At 41.8% G+C, this 20,588-nt stretch overlaps 1 protein-coding gene across 2 annotated transcripts in view; it reads left to right on the forward strand.

Moving 5' to 3' along the window:
* EPYC (epiphycan) overlaps positions 1 to 20,588 on the forward strand; it is a 316,403-nt gene that overhangs the window by 218,417 nt on the left and 77,398 nt on the right. For both annotated transcript variants that reach the window (XM_044087857.1, XM_044087858.1), the window contains one exon: positions 2,866 to 3,068. In XM_044087857.1, the coding sequence (XP_043943792.1) occupies positions 2,866 to 3,068 (203 nt within the window). The remainder of the gene's footprint in view (positions 1 to 2,865; positions 3,069 to 20,588) is intronic.

Consider the following 20,588-nt stretch of genomic DNA (forward strand, 5'->3'; position numbering starts at 1 on the left):
CTTGCTTGAACTCAGTCTCTTTCATTCACTTAATAAAAACTTGATAAAAATCCCCTTTCTCTCACCAGAGAGGTGCTTAACAAGCTTGCCCTTTTCCCACCGTTTTCCTGTTTTTTTAGATATCAACCGTGGCATTGCATGTTCTGCTAGAGATTTGGGCCTGAGAATGCCACAGTGGAGGAAATCCACATATGGGTTTGCCTTGGTGCAGCTTCTAGCATATGATAACAGTAATTCCCTGATCTAGGCAAGCTTGGAAACTCAGATACTGAGGCAGACCCACCATGGGCCATAGGCGGGTTTGGCAGATCCATATCTAAGAATTTGAAGGGCTGGCACTATGTGAAGTGGGCATGTGAAATCTAGAGCCTTATTTACCCTCATATTCTCCAAGACAGTCTGGGGGATGGCTACACTCTTATGTCATTTGAAGAAATGGTGCAAGAAAAGAACAGGGCAAGGATATTCACACCATATGCTGAAACTATAGAGAAATGGAGCCTAGGAAGCACTGACCATTGGAAATACCTTAGGCTATAGTATGTCATCCTCTGCTTAAATTTCAAGGAAAGGGTCCTTTTTCCTTTCATGCCTCTAACCTGTATGCTAGGGACTGAGCTAGATGTGTGTCCTTACGTATTCATCATCAATACCTCCCACTTGTACAAGTTATTGATAGACTGCTATGCCATGAAGGATAAATAAATACTACAGAAAACATTAAAAGGCTATGCAAAGAATCAGAGCAGACTAATTGAAACTCAATCAAGGCAGTTTTGCATAGGCAAAAGAGGTATCCATACATATTTGAAAATTATTTTGGTTCTAAATGGATGGATATGGGTCTCCTGCTCATGCAGTGGCTAAAGGTGGCCCAACAGTCATGTGCATGGCCTGTGGCAATGTCTCATCACTACTATTTCACACATTCTGAAGATATAGGGTCATTCAAGGGCTGTAGAGTTGGGTTACCCCAATGGACATTAAGGAGGCTGGGCATTCCCTTCCATCCTCAGTAACAGTTTTCTTTAATTTAGATCATCACCTCATACAGTGGAAGGGCAACCAGGTTAGAAACTGATTGGTACAGTTATTGGCTTCATTTAAAGGTTTCACTGTTCCCAAGTGGAATATCACAGGTAAGTTAGTGCACCCTCTTCCCATACAGATAACTAATTACGCTGAGTGATACTCTAAGGTATTGCATGCTACTATCAGGCATGGTCAAAAATTGAATTTTCCATGCGAAGCCCAGAAGGGGTCGATATCATCTATGGGGGCTAAGTGCTTTCACCTGCTGTGTAAACAACACAGAGGAAGTGAGAGACATGTTCTCAGGTAGATGACTTTTGGTAAGAGTGCAAATGTTGCTTATTACCTTTTTTATATGCATCTGTTAATGTTTCTTGAAAACATTCGTTGTTGCTACCAAGCAAGAGTCAATGCTTTATTACTTGTAACTTCTGTCTTAATACTGTTTATAGACTACATGTACATTATTGTTATTTTTTCAAACATTCTTACATTGTTAAAGTGCATTGCTGTTGACAAATATTTCTTCCAATGTTTGTGTGTAAATGAAGTTGTAAAAAAGTGTGTGCTTTATCAGACAGTGGGATAAGGAGATTTTCATTTACTTTTGTGTTGTGTGATTACCATGCTAGTATATTTAGAGATGTGGAGGTGCAGGGGATGAAGTGCCATTGTTTCCCTTTAAGAAACACTATTTTTATTGTTTTCAATGCATTAGGCACTTGATGCAAGTTTTGCATTAGAATGTTTTTAACACAAGTGATTTTCAAAGAACTGACATAAATTCCCTTGGGAACATGCACACAGAAATTGTACAGCATAACCAAAAACTACTCTAATAGTTGACTGGATGACAGCCATGCTGTTATCTGCTTTTTGACAGTTATGGAATGAATGGGTAGGAAGTCATGATGATGCATTAGCTTGTCAGCAGCTTAAGGGGGCCCACAGACACCGTTTTCCTGTCAGCATGAATTATGGCAGAAAGTGTCTGCTCTGTGGCATGATATAACACAGTAAATGGCTTATTACCGAACCATGCAGTTGCATGTTAGACTTCCGAGGATGAAAGACAATGGTATTGAAAGTAAGAAGAGTAAGTCTAGTTGTAAGCCTTTCACCCACTAGTGTGGGCAGACACATTTAAAGACTGCGCACAAAATACATGTGAATGTAAGGACTGTTAAATGTAGGCAAGTCTTTGGTGACAGTCACATGAAGGGCTGCTAAGTAAGAGTATTTTATATATATGGATCCCCTTCAGAAACTTGAGGTGATATATTTAAATAGCAGGGAGTATGGGTGGTGCAGCCCACCATGTGAGGGGTGTAGGAGGGTTTGCCACCCCACCCCGTAAAAGCATAAAATAATATATTTTTTTTTTAGGTTTTTGAAGTTTCAAAGCTTCCAGCTTATGGTCTTGACCATTTGAAGTTCAATGTTTTGAAACTTCAAGCTTCTGAAGTAGATCCACACACACACACACACACACACACACACACACACACACACATATATATATATATATATATATATATATATATATATATATATATATATATATATATATATCAGAGAGGTATATATCCATCAATAATTCAATTTCATAGTATCCCTTTCACTGCAATGTGTGTCCCATGGGGTTGATTAAAATTAGAATGGACTAGGTTATATACAGAGTGATTCTAAATTGTTTTGGTTTTAAATTGAAATTCTGACTTGCAGTTTTCAGCTAAATGGTTTGGATTTGCAAAAAAAAATAAAATAAAACAGTACAGATCCCTACACTAACATGTCATTCTTATTTTTACAACTATTCTTGTTTATTGACAGATAAATTAAAGAAGATTGATGTTACTGCTAATCGTATATCTGAGATAGATGAGGATGCTTTCAGAGAACTACCAGCACTAGAAGAACTGCTGATCCATGAAAACCAGGTCCGAAAACTGCCCGAACTGCCTAACACCATGACTCTCATTGATGCCAGTAACAACAGACTTGGGCGCACAGGAATAATACATGAGGCTTTCAAGGTAATTGCTACCTAAGAAATAGCAGTACAATAAAGGGCACCTACATAGCTGCAAAGCCAAAAAGTGAGAAACAGTTTCTTGCCAAAGAAATCATGCCACTGTTAGTGCTTTCATCCCATACAAGGGCTTCATTAGATTGTTAGCTGAATTCATGTTACAATTCCTTAAAATAGTTTAAAAAATCACATAATCAGTTATTTACCTGCTCAGATTCCTTCTTTGAAAAAAAAATCTTAAAATTCTCCATTTTATTTTTTTTTATTTATTTTACATTTGTTAACCGGGCTAGTCTGACTGGATATATTTCCATTTTCAGCAGAGGCCCGGGGAGAAAAGCTCCTCAGAGAGATAATAAGTATTACATGCAATGCAAAGAGAAGTAGTATACAAAATATACTGTATCAGGACAATATTATACAAGGAATCAAACTTATAATAGACATAAAATTAACACTTGTACCAAGGAGTACTCATGGCTTTTGAAAACAAAACACAGGCATATGTTATTTAGAGTAATCAAACATTATAAGAAAGAGAAAAGGATATTTAAGGACAGCTATGTAAGTAGGATAGTTTTAGATTAGATGTTTGTAAGTGTCCTCAATAAACTGAGTAAAATGATTAGGAGGGGGAAGGATAGAGAAGAAGTGAGTGATAGAATAGTGAGCAAATAAGTAGAAGGTAGCAAGGGTCACAGAGATCAAGATGTAGAGGGGTGAGCTAAATACATGGGTTCAGTCTGGGTTAAGGCAGGGGCATAGCCAGTGTTTGGTAAGGTAGAGTCTAAGTTTTTGTTTGAAAAGGACAAGAGATAATATAGAAGTTAGTTCAGTGGGCAATAGGTTCCAGTGTTTACCAATGGAGTTAGAAAACAGGGAGTCACCGGCAAGGTTATTGGATTTGGTAGCAGTGACTAGGAGTTTGTTAGAGGAGCGAAGAGAGCTAAGGTTAGAGTAAGGTGTGAGGAGGTTAGAAAATGAAGGGGTGTTGTTTGGCAGATAAAAAGATTTGTGGATGATAGGAAGTTGCGAAAGAAGCAACATGTTTTGTAATTCAAGCCAGTGAATTTGTTGTAGATTCAGGCAGTGATGTGTTCTGAATTGATTACCAGTAACAAATCTAGCTATACTATTGTAGGTGGTGGTCAACTTGGTAAGATTATTTTTTTTTAGGTTAGTGTAAATTGGTGAGGCATAGAGAAGAGTGGAGATGAGATGAGAGTGGGCCAAAGTAGCTTTGGCTGTTGGGGATAGGAATGTTTTAATTCTATAGAGGGAGCCCAGTTTTCTATGTACTGTTTTGATAGTGTTGTTTATGTGATAGTCAATTCCTTAAAATAGTTTTGTTTATGTGATAGTGTTGTTTATGTGATAGTCAATTCCTTAAAATAGTTTAAAAAATCACATAATCAGTTATTTACCTGCTCAGATTCCTTCTTTGAAAAAAAAATCTTAAAATTCTCCATGTTGTTGAGATCTAAGCTCGGTATGCTTTCAGTAAAACCTGCCAAAAATATTCCCTCCTGTCCAATTCCTCAGTTGCTTTCTATCCATAAATAGAAAATATGTTCCTGAAAACAACACATTTGAGTGCACTACCCATGTAAACCTTAATGTGCATATTTAAATCACTGTTTTTATTTCTTGTTCTTATAGAATAATTATGTTTGTAAATTCTCTTGTACAACACTCCAGCTGTCAATATAGATTACTTCACATTTGAAGCATAGATCTATATAAATCAAATAGTTTGACTTCTATATAAAACTAGCTAGTCTCCATAGGGTCCCATCTCTAAGTTTACTTTCATTTTTCTATTTCTTTCTTTATTTACTTCTTCCCTTAATGACCTACATTTAATATAGATTAACTTTGAGGTAGATCCTATTATTTTAGCTAAAGCAGAAAAGGCTTTAAAGATTTTCCATTTATTATGCATAATTATTTTTATTTCTTGCACCTCTATGAAAATGCTTAACTGTGTAACACAAACTTTACTTGCCTCAGCATTCATCCTTATTGCTATCCACACATTATCGTACGATAAATAATACATGTGTTCCTGCTTTCTGTTGTATTTAACATCGGAAATATCCTTATCAGTCATGTATTTTGCTTAGGAAAGGCAAAAAAAAATGCAAACATGCAAATAAAAATCTGTTACCATCCCAGGTATGCCTACTCGCTCTCATTTTTTGGCCCGTTATTATATTTGTCTTTATTCATGATGGATGCATACTATTATACTATAAATAGCTATTACTTTGTACATCTTTGTAGGATATAGATGAGACTATTTTTTCTTTGTCACTAATAATTAAAACATCTAAAAAGCTAATCTATAAACAGTTCCAAATTATAGTAAATGTCAAACAGGAATCCACTTGCTTTAAGTGTGCCATAAAATATGACAATTAATTTGTTATACCATGTCAAATCATACAAATATCGTCAATAAAGCATTAAATAGCTTAATCTTGCTAACAAAGCATGACTGAAATATAAGGATTTCCACCCAGGTGACCACAGAAAATTTGCATTACCAGAGGCCATAGCTGCCCCTATAGCAACCCCCATGGATTTGCCAAAGTGGCTTCCATTCAAAATTCACAATTTATAGCATAAAATAATAGCCAACATTTTTGTTAATGAACATATTTTTGAGGGGTATATGGGTGACATTTTATACAAAATGTTGCTATCTAGCTACAATCCAGCATCCTTAGGTATTAAGAGTATAAGAATTTGACATCAGTAGTGACCAAAACATGTGTATCTGCTATGTGCATACTTTTCAGGCATGATATAAAATCAGCTCATGAGAATCCTTAATATATAAAGAACATAAAGCCAATATAAAATGTATCTGTTTCTCAATCTAAATTGATAACCTTCCTGTTGTGGATCAGGAATGTAAAACATCAAACGTTCAATTCAGCAAATGTTCAATCATGGAAAACAGATAGTGGACCAACATGCATACCGAAACATATACAGCAGTATATCAATCCCATCCAAGCCCCCCTATTTATATATACCAGCTCTGAGATCGCACTACTGTGAGGAAACAGGGAAATTTCTTAATGCTGGCCAACCAACTCTTTTCCCTGGGTAAAATATTTGATGATTGAATATTTGCTGAACTGAATATTTGATGCTTTACGTTTGATGAACAAAGATTCAATGTATTTTTTATTCAATGACTGAACATAGACCCCAATAAGGCACATGGAGAGGAGCACATAAACACTTATACATTTAAGGTACTCCAAAAATAAAAGATAACTGCACATCATCCAGTCTAAAATAACAAACCAAATCACCACCTATCAAGTGCACCAAGTACCACTGTTCTACATAAGAATCTATCATTCCAAAAGCTCTTTTATTAAGTTGATATTTATATTTACTGTATTAGACGTGAGTCTTTTAATTTAATTTAAATAAAAGTCTAGCCCCCGGATTCATGAAGCTTGGCGCAAGGCCGGTGTAAGGCCTGCACCGGCCATGCAGCGTATAAATGGTGTAGTAGCGCCATATGCATATTAATGAAGGTGCACCGCTACCACATCCACATGCATAGGACATGTGCGCGAGTGCATGGGGCGTTAATAAGCTGCGCCCGGAGGCGTGTCAATGTCGGCTGGCAATGAGCAACCTAAACTGCTGAATATCATTGCCTGCCTGCAATAGTAATCGCACCTATCAGTGTCCGTGGATAATGAAATGTATGCAAAGCATGCAAGACAGTTCCCGGCCACACAAAATGGAGAACCAAACAGAAATGCATGCAACACAATATGAGTTTCCGTCCATGGAACAAATGATATTTAAAACCGTGTGTCCGTAATGTACTGCACTGTCAGAAGTTATACCCAGTGGAAGTGAAGCGCATCATGTCAGCGTGCCGCCAATACACACGTCTAGCCCCATGGGCATGGTCACCAGCAGTCCCACAGTGGTAGTGATAGTACACAGCTGGGCAGTTGTGGCTATATAACAACTGTAAAGAAACCTGACAGTCCAAATTGTATACCAAACACACACAAACATATGTATATTAAAATGTGCTATACACATGAACGTAACTGCCACATAAACATAGGATGCCATATGCGGAACCGGGATATCCAAAAGCAGAACCCATGCATGCAAATGCAATACGCAACAACCCCTGTATAGCACATAACGCGCACCCATGTCCGAATGTCCACCAAATCCAGCTACCAGCCTTGTGCATCCGTACACCTACACATAGCGAGTATTCCCCATATGTAGTAGGAAGTATCGTCCTAGGCAGTGTCAGGATTGCAAATATGTATCCCACGTTTGTAAACATCCCATCACAGGTACATAAATCCAAATGCCCTTGCGTTAATGTTCCGGCAAAATGTGTGTACATCCAGCGTGGGATAAGTAACCTGTTGAAACCTCAGAGTTGTTTACACGCCACGGTGTCCATTACTGTACACATCTGGACAAAACATGTATGTGTAGTCACGGTACTGTTCAGTTTCTACACAGACATGCAAAACATACTATGCAGGATGGAACAGCTGTCCACCATGCAGGTCACCCCACTAGGGTTGCCACCTGTTCAGATGGCCAAGGTGGGACATCCCTTGTAGAAATGTGAGAATTTGCAGGATAAAACATACCCATGGCCAGTGCAAAGGACAGAATTACATGTGTATGCCAAGATAAAGCTTATTCCATAGCATTTGAATAGCTTATGCTATCCCAAATAATAGTTATGTGTACCAGATACAAAATACCTGTATCATGCAACTAGTAAAGAAAATAAGAAATATATTATTGTCTTAAAATCACAGGACAGTTGCCATGTCTTAGGTGTCGTCGCAGGACACAACTGTCCAAATTGGGACCTCCCCTCGCAAAGAGGAACAAGTGGTAACCCTACTCCCCACTGAATTATCAACAGTATATATTCAACTCAATTACATACCGACACCACCTCCCAACCTATTACAGCAACAAAACCTGGACAAAGCCTAAAAGGATGGGTGGACAAATAGGGACAGATGTAATTACTGCTCTCACAAACTTCGAAAGTTCACTGAATAATAGTATGTACATAAGCATGAAATATTGTGAAGGATGTGGGGTAGTCCCCAGTATTACAGAGGTCCATACATTTATACTGTAACAAAGCATCACATATGTTGACTGTACTACTGCATACCTGTAGTTAATTCATAGTTAAGTCATGTGCAAAATAATAACCCTTGTAAGAATGAATACAGGAAATAGTTAAACGAGAATGGGAACACCAATCACTGTGGATTATGTATTGTAACCACCCCCACCCATATTATGTATTGCCAACATCATAAGCTGCTGACAGGTGCCCAAACACCTGTGTCTGTAAACATGGACAAACCCTGTCCATGTGCTTTGTCTGACATTTGAACATGGTCAGGGCAGTTCTGTTCACCAGGCAGACAAGCCTAAACCCAGATCACCACATATACACCCTGACAATTAAAGACTTGTATGTGTCAGGACTATAAGCCTTGGGGTTCTGAATATCCATGCAGTGATGAAATATGCAGTTTGGGTCCAGAGCAGTAGGGAATAGGGAATGTGTAACATGTAGTACCACATTTTTCCCAGCAGGAGAATGGATGCCTGTGTCGTAAGTGAAGCGGTGAGGCATATGTTAATGTAGCTATGTACTATGGGTATGCATATAAATGAGTCAGAACACCAAACATATAGTGGTTACAGCATCCAGCCAACGTGAATGCAGTCCCGGTTAAACTACGACTACAGCACATATAATGTTAAAGTGTAATGAATGCATCTGTGCTGTACAGACATTTAAATATGTAAAGGTGAACGTGTGTTTTGCATATGTCCGTTAACCGGATTAGAGATATTTTACTGGTACTGTCACAAGTAATAAAGCCCACGTAAGCACAAAGACTTAGTAAACATATGTAACCCACAATAAGGATATGCATGTGCGCCTGTGCATAACCCACAATAAGGAAATGCAAGTGCGCCTGTGCGTGTGTAATCCGCTCACAGCATAGCAAATGAATGCTGGTTTCTACACGTAATGTCTATATATGGATATATACATTTGTGTATAGATATATATATCCACAGACTTAAACTAAATAAATATATGAAATAAAGAATGTACAGATATATATATATATATATATATATATATATATATATATATATATATATATATATATACATATATATATATATATACATGCATACACTCAAACACATACATCAATTGATATATACCTAACAAACATATAAACAAATGTCCTCATAGATATAACACATGTACATAAATAGGTTACACCATAGCTAGTATGGATACACATAACAGACATGCAATTAAGGTAAATACACTGCTGCTCTCAAAACTACTTGCCCGGAAAGTATCAGTGTGCCAGATCTGTAAGTCATACTCTTTAAACATGGATATAGGTGTCCTTTGCAGGACTCCAAAAACAGTGAATTTATAAATGCACAGCCCTGTAATGATTGCTGCAAAGAAGTGTCATCCGCAACTACAATATAGCTGTACATGCAAAAGTAGCTTGTGCAAGTGTAGTAACACATGGGTTGACAGAATGTAAGACATATGTACCGACATGCGGAGAGTGGATAGTGCTTAGAAGTGTCGTCATAATTTATTATCGCTCACATTAAATATGTGTTATGACTACTGTGGAGGGGTGTCAGGTCTGGGAATCATGGGTATGCAATAATGGGCCTAGGTGCCTAGGTGTTGGTTGGCACAGATTTACGAGGTCCACCCCATGGGAGTGATTAATATACCTATGTGGGTATAGCAGACACCTCTAACTTCCTAAAATGAAGAACCCATCTACCGGATATCGTGTAAACTATTGGGGGAAGACGTAGGGAGTTATATTAGTGTCGTGTAAGCGATTATCATGGACGTACATGCATACGAATAAGATGGTAACCATACCTCTCAATCAGAATAAGACATCTGGACAAAGGCATTTTAAAATAAGTACAAATAGGGAATATCTCAAATATTCCTCTTACAAAGTCAGAACGTGGATAGAATAATGGATCAGTCAATAGTATGAATGTTTTGAGGGTTATTAATTGTAAATAACAAATGTCTGTCATTATTGTCTAACCCCACAGTCCCAAATGACTTCCCACTAAATTACCAGAAAGGCATTGCACAATATTATTAAAAAAGGAACAGAATCAGACATGTAAGTTAGGGACATTTACCCAAAATGTGTACAGTTGAGAGGTATGAAGGTAACCCTGACCTAAATAAATGTACAGAACTAGTGCGATTAGGTGGACAGGTGTGAAGAAAGACGTGATGACAAATGACAAAACATGTATAAGTCAAAAGCATGTACCTCGACAAATCTGGATGAATACTAATGCCCTGTGATAGTCAATGTGGAAGGTTAATAGAAACAACATAAATGTGTCCCTCAGGGTGCTATGCAGTGTCCCCGAGACAGTGTTCAGTCTCCCACACACGCATGTGAGTTCTGCCACTGACGGAAAGCGCAAATACCGGCGAACACATAAGGTAGGTGATAGCAGAATGTGTTTTGATCAGCACCTGTTGGCTTTTGTGAGGAACACAACACTCTGGGCGGGTGTGTCCTACAAAAGGAATGTAATGGCATCTGGCATGTGATTTCTCCATATATTGTGTGTAGTGGTGTAATAAAATGACATATCTTGTATCAGAAACAGATACATGTTATAGGAAACAGTATCATCGACTATACCACTACAAGACAAATCTGAAGGTATGAAAAGTGCTGAAGTAGTCAGTTTAGTATTGACCGCAGGTATGTGTGGAGTTGTCAAATGTCACAGCTGTACATATAGTCCCTATAGGGCTGTCACCTCTACAAATGATGAAAGTGGGAGGTGCTCTGTATAAATGACAGACGTAGCAGGTCAAAATATACCTACAGCCATGCCTACTCCACAAATAGACATATTAGCACACATCAAAGCTTAGGCCACGATTCAGGAAGCTTTGGTCGGTGTACGAGTAGAGTAAGAGTAGAGCAAGGCAAGATGTCCGCCGAGCTATTCAGCAATGTCCTGTAGGGGCGTGTAACACAGCCCCTCAAACGAATGTTGCACGGACAATGTTAGGATATGCAAATTACCCCATTTGTAGGTGAAAGCTATGCAAATGATGTAAAATATGCAATACATGAAACAGTAAGCTGTCCGTGCAAGAGTAGAGGTATGTGCAGAAATGTACACGGATGTTAACCGAGTAACGTTCTGCAAGTAGCTAAACGGAGCAATGTCATCTGCAAATAAAGGATGGTTTAGTTGAAGAAGCATGCCAATGGCCAAATATAATGCCAGTGGCATGTATTCCCATTGGAAATTAATAAAACTCTAGTTGTCCTCCCCCGATCTCCGAGTACGCGCTGTGCATACAAAACAAGACAAATATGTAAAATATACATACAAATTGTAATGTCAGTTAAAAGTTATTGCATCATGCAGGGGAATGGCAAGCTGAAGACAACATGGCTACTGAGTAGTGGTTGCTATGTGTGGAAGCGCGCACTCAGAGATGTAACCAAGCATTAGTAGGCAATCCTATGCAATTGAGGCTGAAGATAGTGAAGCACAATTTGTCATGCCATATGGGCCAAGCCCCTACAGTGTAAGAGTAGGTGAAGGGGACTATCAGCGTAGAAGATAGATGACATCATGAGTGTGTATGTATAAAACACTGTAATCTTATTGGAGCAGTGTGTCACATGTCTGCTGTCAGTGACTCATCAGTGGAAGAGGCGTGTTATGATTTATCCTAGGTAAAGTCAGTAAACTGACGGTGTACGCCATGGATATCACTGAAGTTCCTTGCAAACCTGGTGAAGTGTGTTTGCGCCCATGCAAGCCTGTAAGCCCGAGTAAGCATGTGTGCATGTGTGTCAGCCTGTGTGTGCAACTTGAAGAATGAGTAAGCTACTGTAAGATTGTTGAAGCCCGTGTAATATTGTGTAAGCCAGTGTAAGTGTTTGTACGCATGTATAAGCCTGTGTGCACACGTGGAAGTGGATATGCACTTCACTGTGCTCCTATGCGCGGCACCGCTCATTGTGGACACAAACAGTGAAAAGGAAGGTAAACAAATAGCAGCAAGTTAACCAAGGAGAACTACCACAGCTAGCAGGTGGAAACAATCAGACTGAGTATATTACACAGCCAGTACAGTAGGCCAGCACAGCACAGCACATACAACTCTACAAACAGTAGTCCACCATGTTATTCTCAGACACACTGCAACACTGTAGTATAGTAAGAGAAGTGCAAACTGTAAAAGCTTAACTGAGACAAGATAATGTTAGGGGCTGCCATTGCTATTATACGTCAACATATGCAACATGTGGAGGGTTGTGCCAATGTGAATGCCGCTCAGCATCACACAGTGAGTAGACGGAGAGGAGTGTGCAGGCACAGGGTAAACTACCAGGGGCTACATGAGCTGGAGATAGTAGAGCGCTATAGAGTGGACAGAGACCTCCTGCAGAAGATTGTGGATCTGTGCAGGCCATGTCTCACACACAGACCCAACAGAGGGAAACCTATCCCAGTGGAAACCAAGGTATGTGTTGTCCTAAGGATACCAGCAATAGGTACCTTCCAGAGATCAACTGGTGATATGATATGGATTATACAAACATCAGCATCCAGGGTACTGCACCAGGTCATGAATGCCATGTCAGCACATGTCAGTGATGATGTATATATCCCCAATTCCCGTAAGGTATTGGGCAGCAATATGTGTCGTTTCCACACAATAGTGGAAGACCTTAAGTACTGTGTGCAATACACTGCATGCACATATGCATCAAAGCACCAGCCAGTGAGTGTGGCAGGGCCTACATCATCCACAAGGGCTTCCCCTCCATGAAGTGGCGGTTTGTGTGTGATGGCCAGCCCGTAATAATGAATGTGTGTGCTGGATGCCCTGGAAGCTGCAATGCTTCCGATATGTGGCATCTGACGCAGCTGTACAAAACATTTGTCAATGGGGACAACCCTCATGGTCACCTAGTGGGGGATGCCGGATGTGCAGTTCAACTGTGGCTGATGACACACATCAGAAATGCACACACACATGAACAGGAATGCCATAATGAGGCACACGCACATACAGAAACCTTACTCTAGCATGTGCATGTGTCGCCAAGTCACAGTTCTGGTGCCTGGACACAGCTGGTGGAGCATTACCGCACTTGTCAACTACATGTATCAGAATTGTCTGTGGCCTAGGTCATCTGTGTCACACACACACACACACACACATGACAGTTTATATACATAGTGTGAGTGACTGTTCATGTATGTGTAATACTACAGAACAGTTCAAACACAGCAAAGTATGTCAATAATGGACATTCATCATAGTTGTACAACCACCTTGGAGGATATGCATGCAGAACTCTCATTGCATATGTGATACAGTGATGTACTTCACAATACCATTGTAAATGCAAATATCAAATGACAAATGACATAGCACATATCTATATGTACACATTGTTACCCATTATACATATTGGGGTGTAATACCTAGGTGTTACTGTTGGTAAAGTATGTGTAGTAAATGTGGATAACTGACTCTTTATCCTTATAGGTGTACAGCATGGGTTGGATAACACGTATCTGTCTGTATGATACCTTTGTGTAGACTAACTGTGTAATGTGCAGAATGCATTCTAGGCCACAGTATGAATTCCCAGATTTGGACAGGAATATCCCTATTGTCTTTGCTTGCAACTAACATGGCTACATGTCAAACAGTAATGGTCCCAACAATGTGTGGCGGTCAATACCAGTGCGAACTAGTATAGTATAGTACATGTAGGATCCACATGCTACTGTGTGTCCTACATGTGTGGGACAGTTGTGAAGATATCATATAACAACTGGTAATTCAGACTGTTGAGGTCGTGTCTACTACCATAATGCAAAACTATGACAGATAGTAACAGTATCACCCACTGCACCGTGTAAAACCATAGCAATCACAAATGTGTAGACAAGTACAACAATATGTGTAGTATAATGCATACTGGCCACCAATAGAAAGTATGACGTGTTAGTGTGAAATACAGGGCATGTCACCATTCCAATGTGTCCACTATACATGTAGATGCAGACAGTGCACCCTCTCCATGTTCACATATAGATACATGTGAATCTGTACTACACACATCTCACACGTACTGCACACTCTGTAACACATGCTGCCAATACTACACACGTCAGTCAAATGGCACATGGATGGATAATACATCTTCAGAATTAACAGTGCTGTACACTATACTACATTGATGATCATAGCTGGAATGTATCATGCCTGCTTACATACACCTAGAAGGAAATCACACTTTGTGTTAACAACATTGTAACATAATTACAGTGCTATGAAGCCACCCTGTGCATCAGCACCATGTTAGTCCTTACCTGCATCAATGTTACACATTACAAGAGGTGGCACAGGTGTCATCATATGCACAGGGTATGTAGTTTCTTTTCCAGAGCCTGTCAGTGAACCAGCCAATCAACATGTATGCATTTGTGTGTGTGTGAGGGATAACAGATTTTGCATGGCCCAATGGTGATGCAATGTGTGTGTGTGTGTTATGTGTTATCCCTAGCTGTTTGTTTTATGTATGTCTCTGCATGCACACTGTTTCAGCATGTGTCAGCCATATACTGGAGGTTGTGGGACAGTCACAGACTGTACCTGCCAGGCTGTACAGATCGCCATTCCTGGCCATGGACACCCCTCCATGCATTCAACCATAGTCCAGTCCTGCACCTGGTAATGTATACACATACATACATGGGATCTGTATCACAACCTGTGGATAAACGGGTGTCAGTAATGTTAACCTGATTTGCATAGTATTGCCATGTAATACATAGGTATATGAGCCATAGTCATCCTCCAACGTAATAACCACTGCTGACTGCTGCTGAGATGTGCACATGACCGTTTAAAGGTGCTGTACTATCATTGTTTTCAATGTCCCTAGTAATACCCAGCAACAAAATAACTAGTCACTACACAACTATAACCCAGGATCACTACAGCACACAGTATGTGCACTATCACAGAGCCATAGCACATTCAGATACATCCAAGGTGAACATGTACAGACAATGCAGCACATTCAATAGTGCTAATATCCACATACATATTACAAAGATATATATATATATATATATATATATATATATATATATATAGATTTACACACACATACACACACACACACACACACACACACTTGGAAGGGCTGGGAGTTGAACATACACCTACCTACTCTAACACACTATAGCATTACGCATTTACAGAACACGCTACCGAGATTACTGAACACAGCACTCCCAGAGGCATACTTCTAGGTGGGTGACATCATCCGCAAAGGCAAGGACGCCGCTAGGGAATGTATGTGTTGTGAGGCATCTAAAAGCATTACTGTGTCCCCAGGCAGCTGGAAACACAAAAACACACACACACACACACACACACACACACTTGGAAGGGCCAGGAGCTGAACATACACCTACCTACTCTAACACACTACAGCATTACGCATTTACAGAACGCGCTACCGAGATTACTGCACACAGCACTCCCAGAGGCATACTTCTAGGTGAGTGACATCATCCGCAAAGGCAAAGACGCCGATAGGGAATGTATGCGTTGTGAGGCATCTAAAAGCATTACCGTGTCCCCAGGCAGCTGGAAACACACACACACACACACACACACACACACACACACACACACACACACACACACACTTGGAAGGGCCGGGAGTTGAACATACACCTACCTACTCTAACACACTACAGCATTACGCATTTACAGAACGCACTATCGAGATTACTGAACACAGCACACCCAGAGGCATACTTCTAGGTGGGTGACATCATCCGCAAAGGCAAAGACGCCGATAGGGAATGTATGTGTTGTGAGGCATCTAAAAGCATTACTGTGTCCCCAGGCAGCTGGAAACACACACACACACACACACACACACACACTTGGAAGGGCCGGGAGTTGAACATACACCTACCTACTCTAACACACTACAGCATTACACATTTACAGAACGCGCTACCGAGATTACTGAACACAGCACTCCCAGAGGCATACTTCTAGGTGGGTGACATCATCCGCAAAGGCAAAGACGCCGATAGGGAATGTATGTGTTGTGAGGCATCTAAAAGCATTACTGTGTCCCCAGGCAGATGGAAACACACACACACACACACACACACACACACACACACACACACACACACACACACTTGGAAGGGCTGGGAGGTGAACATACACCTACCTACTCTAACACAGTACAGCATTACGCATTTACAGAATGCGCTACCGAGATTACTGAGCACAGCACTCCCAGAGGCATACTTCTAGGTGGGTGACATCATCCGCAAAGGCAAGGACGCCGATAGGGAATGTATGTGTTGTGAGGCATCTAAAAGCATTACTGTGTCCCCAGGCAGCTGGAAACACAAAAACACACACACACACACACACACACACACACACACACACTTGGAAGGGCCAAGAGCTGAACATACACCTACCTACTCTAACACAGTACAGCATTACGCATTTACAGAACGCGCTACCGAGATTACTGCACACAGCACTCCCAGAGGCATACTTCTAGGTGAGTGACATCATCCGCAAAGGCAAAGACGCCGATAGGGAATGTATGTGTTGTGAGGCATCTAAAAGCATTACCGTGTCCCCAGGCAGCTGGAAACACACACACACACACACACACACACACACACACACACACACACACACTTGGAAGGGCCGGGAGTTGAACATACACCTACCTACTCTAACACACTACAGCATTACGATTTACAGAACGCTACCGAGATTACTGAACACAGCACTCCCAGAGGCATACTTCTAGGTGGGTGACATCATCCGCAAAGGCAAAGACGCCGATAGGGAATGTATGTGTTGTGAGGCATCTAAAGCATTACTGTGTCCCCAGGCAGCTGGAAACACACACACACACACACACACACACACTTGGAAGGGCCGGAGTTGAACATACACCTACCTACTCTAACACACTACAGCATTACACATTTACAGAACGCTACCGAGATTACTGAACACAGCACTCCCAGAGGCATACTTCTAGGTGGGTGACATCATCCACAAAGGCAAAGACGCCGATAGGGAATGTATGTGTTGTGAGGCATCTAAAAGCATTACTGTGTCCCCAGGCAGATGGAAACACACACACACACACACACACACACACACACACACACACACACACACACACACACTTGGAAGGGCCAGGAGTTGAACATACACCTACCTACTCTAACACACTACAGCATTACGCATTTACAGAACGCACTACCGAGATTACTGAACAAAGCACTCCCAGAGGCATACTTATAGGTGGGTGACATCATCCGCAAAGGCAAAGACGCCGATAGGGAATGTATGTGTTGTGAGGCATCTAAAAGCATTACTGTGTCCCCAGGCAGCTGGAAACACACACACACACACTTGGAAGGGCTGGGAGTTGAACATACACCTACCTACTCTAACACAGTACAGCATTACGCATTTACAGAATGCGCTACCGAGATTACTGAGCACAGCACTCCCAGAGGCATACTTCTAGGTGGGTGACATCATCCGCAAAGGCAAAGACGCCGATAGGGAATGTATGTGTTGTGAGCCATCTAAAAGCATTACCGTGTCCCCAGGCAGCTGGAAACACACACACACACACTCACACACACAGACATACACACACACACACACACACACACTTGGAAGGGCCGAGAGTTGAACATACACCTACCTACTCTAACACAGTACAGCATTACGCATTTACAGAATGCGCTACCGAGATTACTGAACACAGCACTCCCAGAGGCATACTTCTAGGTGAGTGACATCATCCGCAAAGGCAAAGATGCTGGTAGGGAATGTGTGTCTTGTGAGGCATCTAAAAGCATTACCGTGTCCCCAGGCAGCTGGAAACACACACACACACACACACACACACACACACACACACACACACACTTGGAAGGGCCGGGAGTTGAACATACACCTACCTACTCTAACACACTACAGCATTACGCATTTACAGAACATGCTACCGAGATTACTGAGCACAGCACTCCCAGAGGCATACTTCTAGGTGGGTGACATCATCCGCATAGGCAAAGACGCCGATAGGGAACGTATGTGATGTGAGGCATCTAAAAGCATTACTGTGTTCCCAGGCAGCTGGAAACACACACACACACACACACACTTGGAAGGGCTGGGAGTTGAGCATACACCTACCTACTCTAACACACTACAGCATTACGCATTTACAGAACGCGCTACCAAGATTACTGAACACAGCACTCCCAGAGGCATACTTCTAGGTGGGTGACATCATCCGCAAAGGCAAAGATGCCAATAGGGAATGTTTAGAGAGTGAGCGGTCTGAAAGCATATTACCGTCCCAAGGTAGACGTACACAAACACGGCAGTGCTGTCATCGGGCCAACTAAATATCTACGGAGCACAACAGCACTAAATAGATACGGGATGCGCCACAGACAGTACACCCTTCGAGAGGGCAACCAGTGTGTTCAATGTAGGTATCCATCGTGACATTGAAATTGGACATCTGGTGCCTGGATGACCACCATGGCTATACAGGATGTCATTGACCATGCCCACACGCTTAGTATCACACGTCTGTTTGGAATGTACTGTGTGTCCATCCACACAATGGCGTACTGGGCATGCTCACACACTTAGCAGTTGCAAAGGGCCATCTTGCATGCACATGGAGCCTAATTACGGAAGGGCGCAGCGTGGAATGTACTGTGTGTCCATCTACACAATGGCGTACTGGGCATGCTCACACATTTAGCATTTGCAAAGGGCCATCTTGCATGCACACAGACTCTACTCACAGAAGGGCACAGTGTGGAATGTACTGTGTGTCCATCTACACAACGGTGTACTGGGCATGCTCACACACTTAGCAGTTGCAAAGGGCCATCTTGCATGCACACGCACTCTACTCAAGGAAGGGCGCAGTGTGGAATGTACTATGTGTCCAGCTACGCAACGGCATCCTGGGCATGCTCACACACTTAGCAGTTGCAAAGGGCCATCTTGCATGCACACGGAGTCTAATCACGGAAGGGCACTGTGTGTAATGTACTGTGTGTCCATCTACACAATGGCGTACTGGGCATGCTCACACACTTAGCATTTACAAAGGGCCATCTTGCATGCACACGAACTCTAATCATGGAAGGGCGCAGTGTGGAATGTACTGTGTGCCCATCTACACAATGGCGTACTGGGCATGCTCACACACTTAGCATTTGCAAAGGGCCATCTTGCATGCACACAGAGTCTAATCACGGAAGGGCGCAGTGTGGAATGTACTGTGTGTCCATCTACACAATGGCGTACTGGGCATGCTCACACACTTAGCAGTTGCAAAGGGCCATCTTGCATGCAGATGGAGTGCACACACAGAAGGGCACAGTAAGGTATAACTGCCCTCATGCACAGGGCGGTCACACATGCAGTGACCTGTACACACACAGCTGCCATCACAGCTGTCACAGGTGCAGGTCACACATGTACACACTGCAGTGTACACTGTAGATGTCAAGTCAGCACCATGTCGTTGGTGCAGCACTACACAGCCTTATGGTCCCACAACACCATGTGACATATGACCACTGGGCTGTACAGCGGTGTACACCAGTTGTGCAGAGTACACATGTACCAACAGGGATCCAACAGGTGTTATGCATTGCAATGATACCAGTATACATGAACAGGTCGGCTCAAGACATACCATGGCCCTTACACAGCTGTGACACCTGACTGTTGCTGTACACCAATGAACACATGTCTGGGTATGTCATACATGTGATTGTGTGGATGTGTGCATGGACTGCACACACAACACATACATACATAGCCTTTGATGTACCTCGTGCATAACACTGGCCTAATCAATGCTACACATGCGAATTGAAGGTGGGCCCATGTCTGTTGAATGCTCACACTACAGGGGGTAGCAGTGTTGACCGGGACACATACCCTTGTACTGGTCACCTGTGACACCCGTGATATCATACCGCAGTCCATGTGTTATGTATGTCAACACACATGTCCAACAATAGCAATGCATACAAACATGGCAACAGGAGACACATGTGACATCTGTACTGTGCATGCAGTAAACATGCATGTGTAGTTGCACCTACCTACGACATGCAGACGCAATGCAGCCCATCATTGACATCTGTATACGGTGATATACAAACAGCACGTATGGAGGGATGTGTGTACATAACGTGGTGAACCACCTGTCTAGATGTATGTGTGCAGGGGGTGGCTCACAGTTGTGTCACACACCATCCTATCATG

Source organism: Protopterus annectens, chromosome 11.part0 (assembly GCF_019279795.1).
Source record: "Protopterus annectens isolate FY-2018-M chromosome 11.part0, PAN1.0, whole genome shotgun sequence".
Lineage (NCBI taxonomy): Eukaryota > Metazoa > Chordata > Ceratodontiformes > Protopteridae > Protopterus > Protopterus annectens.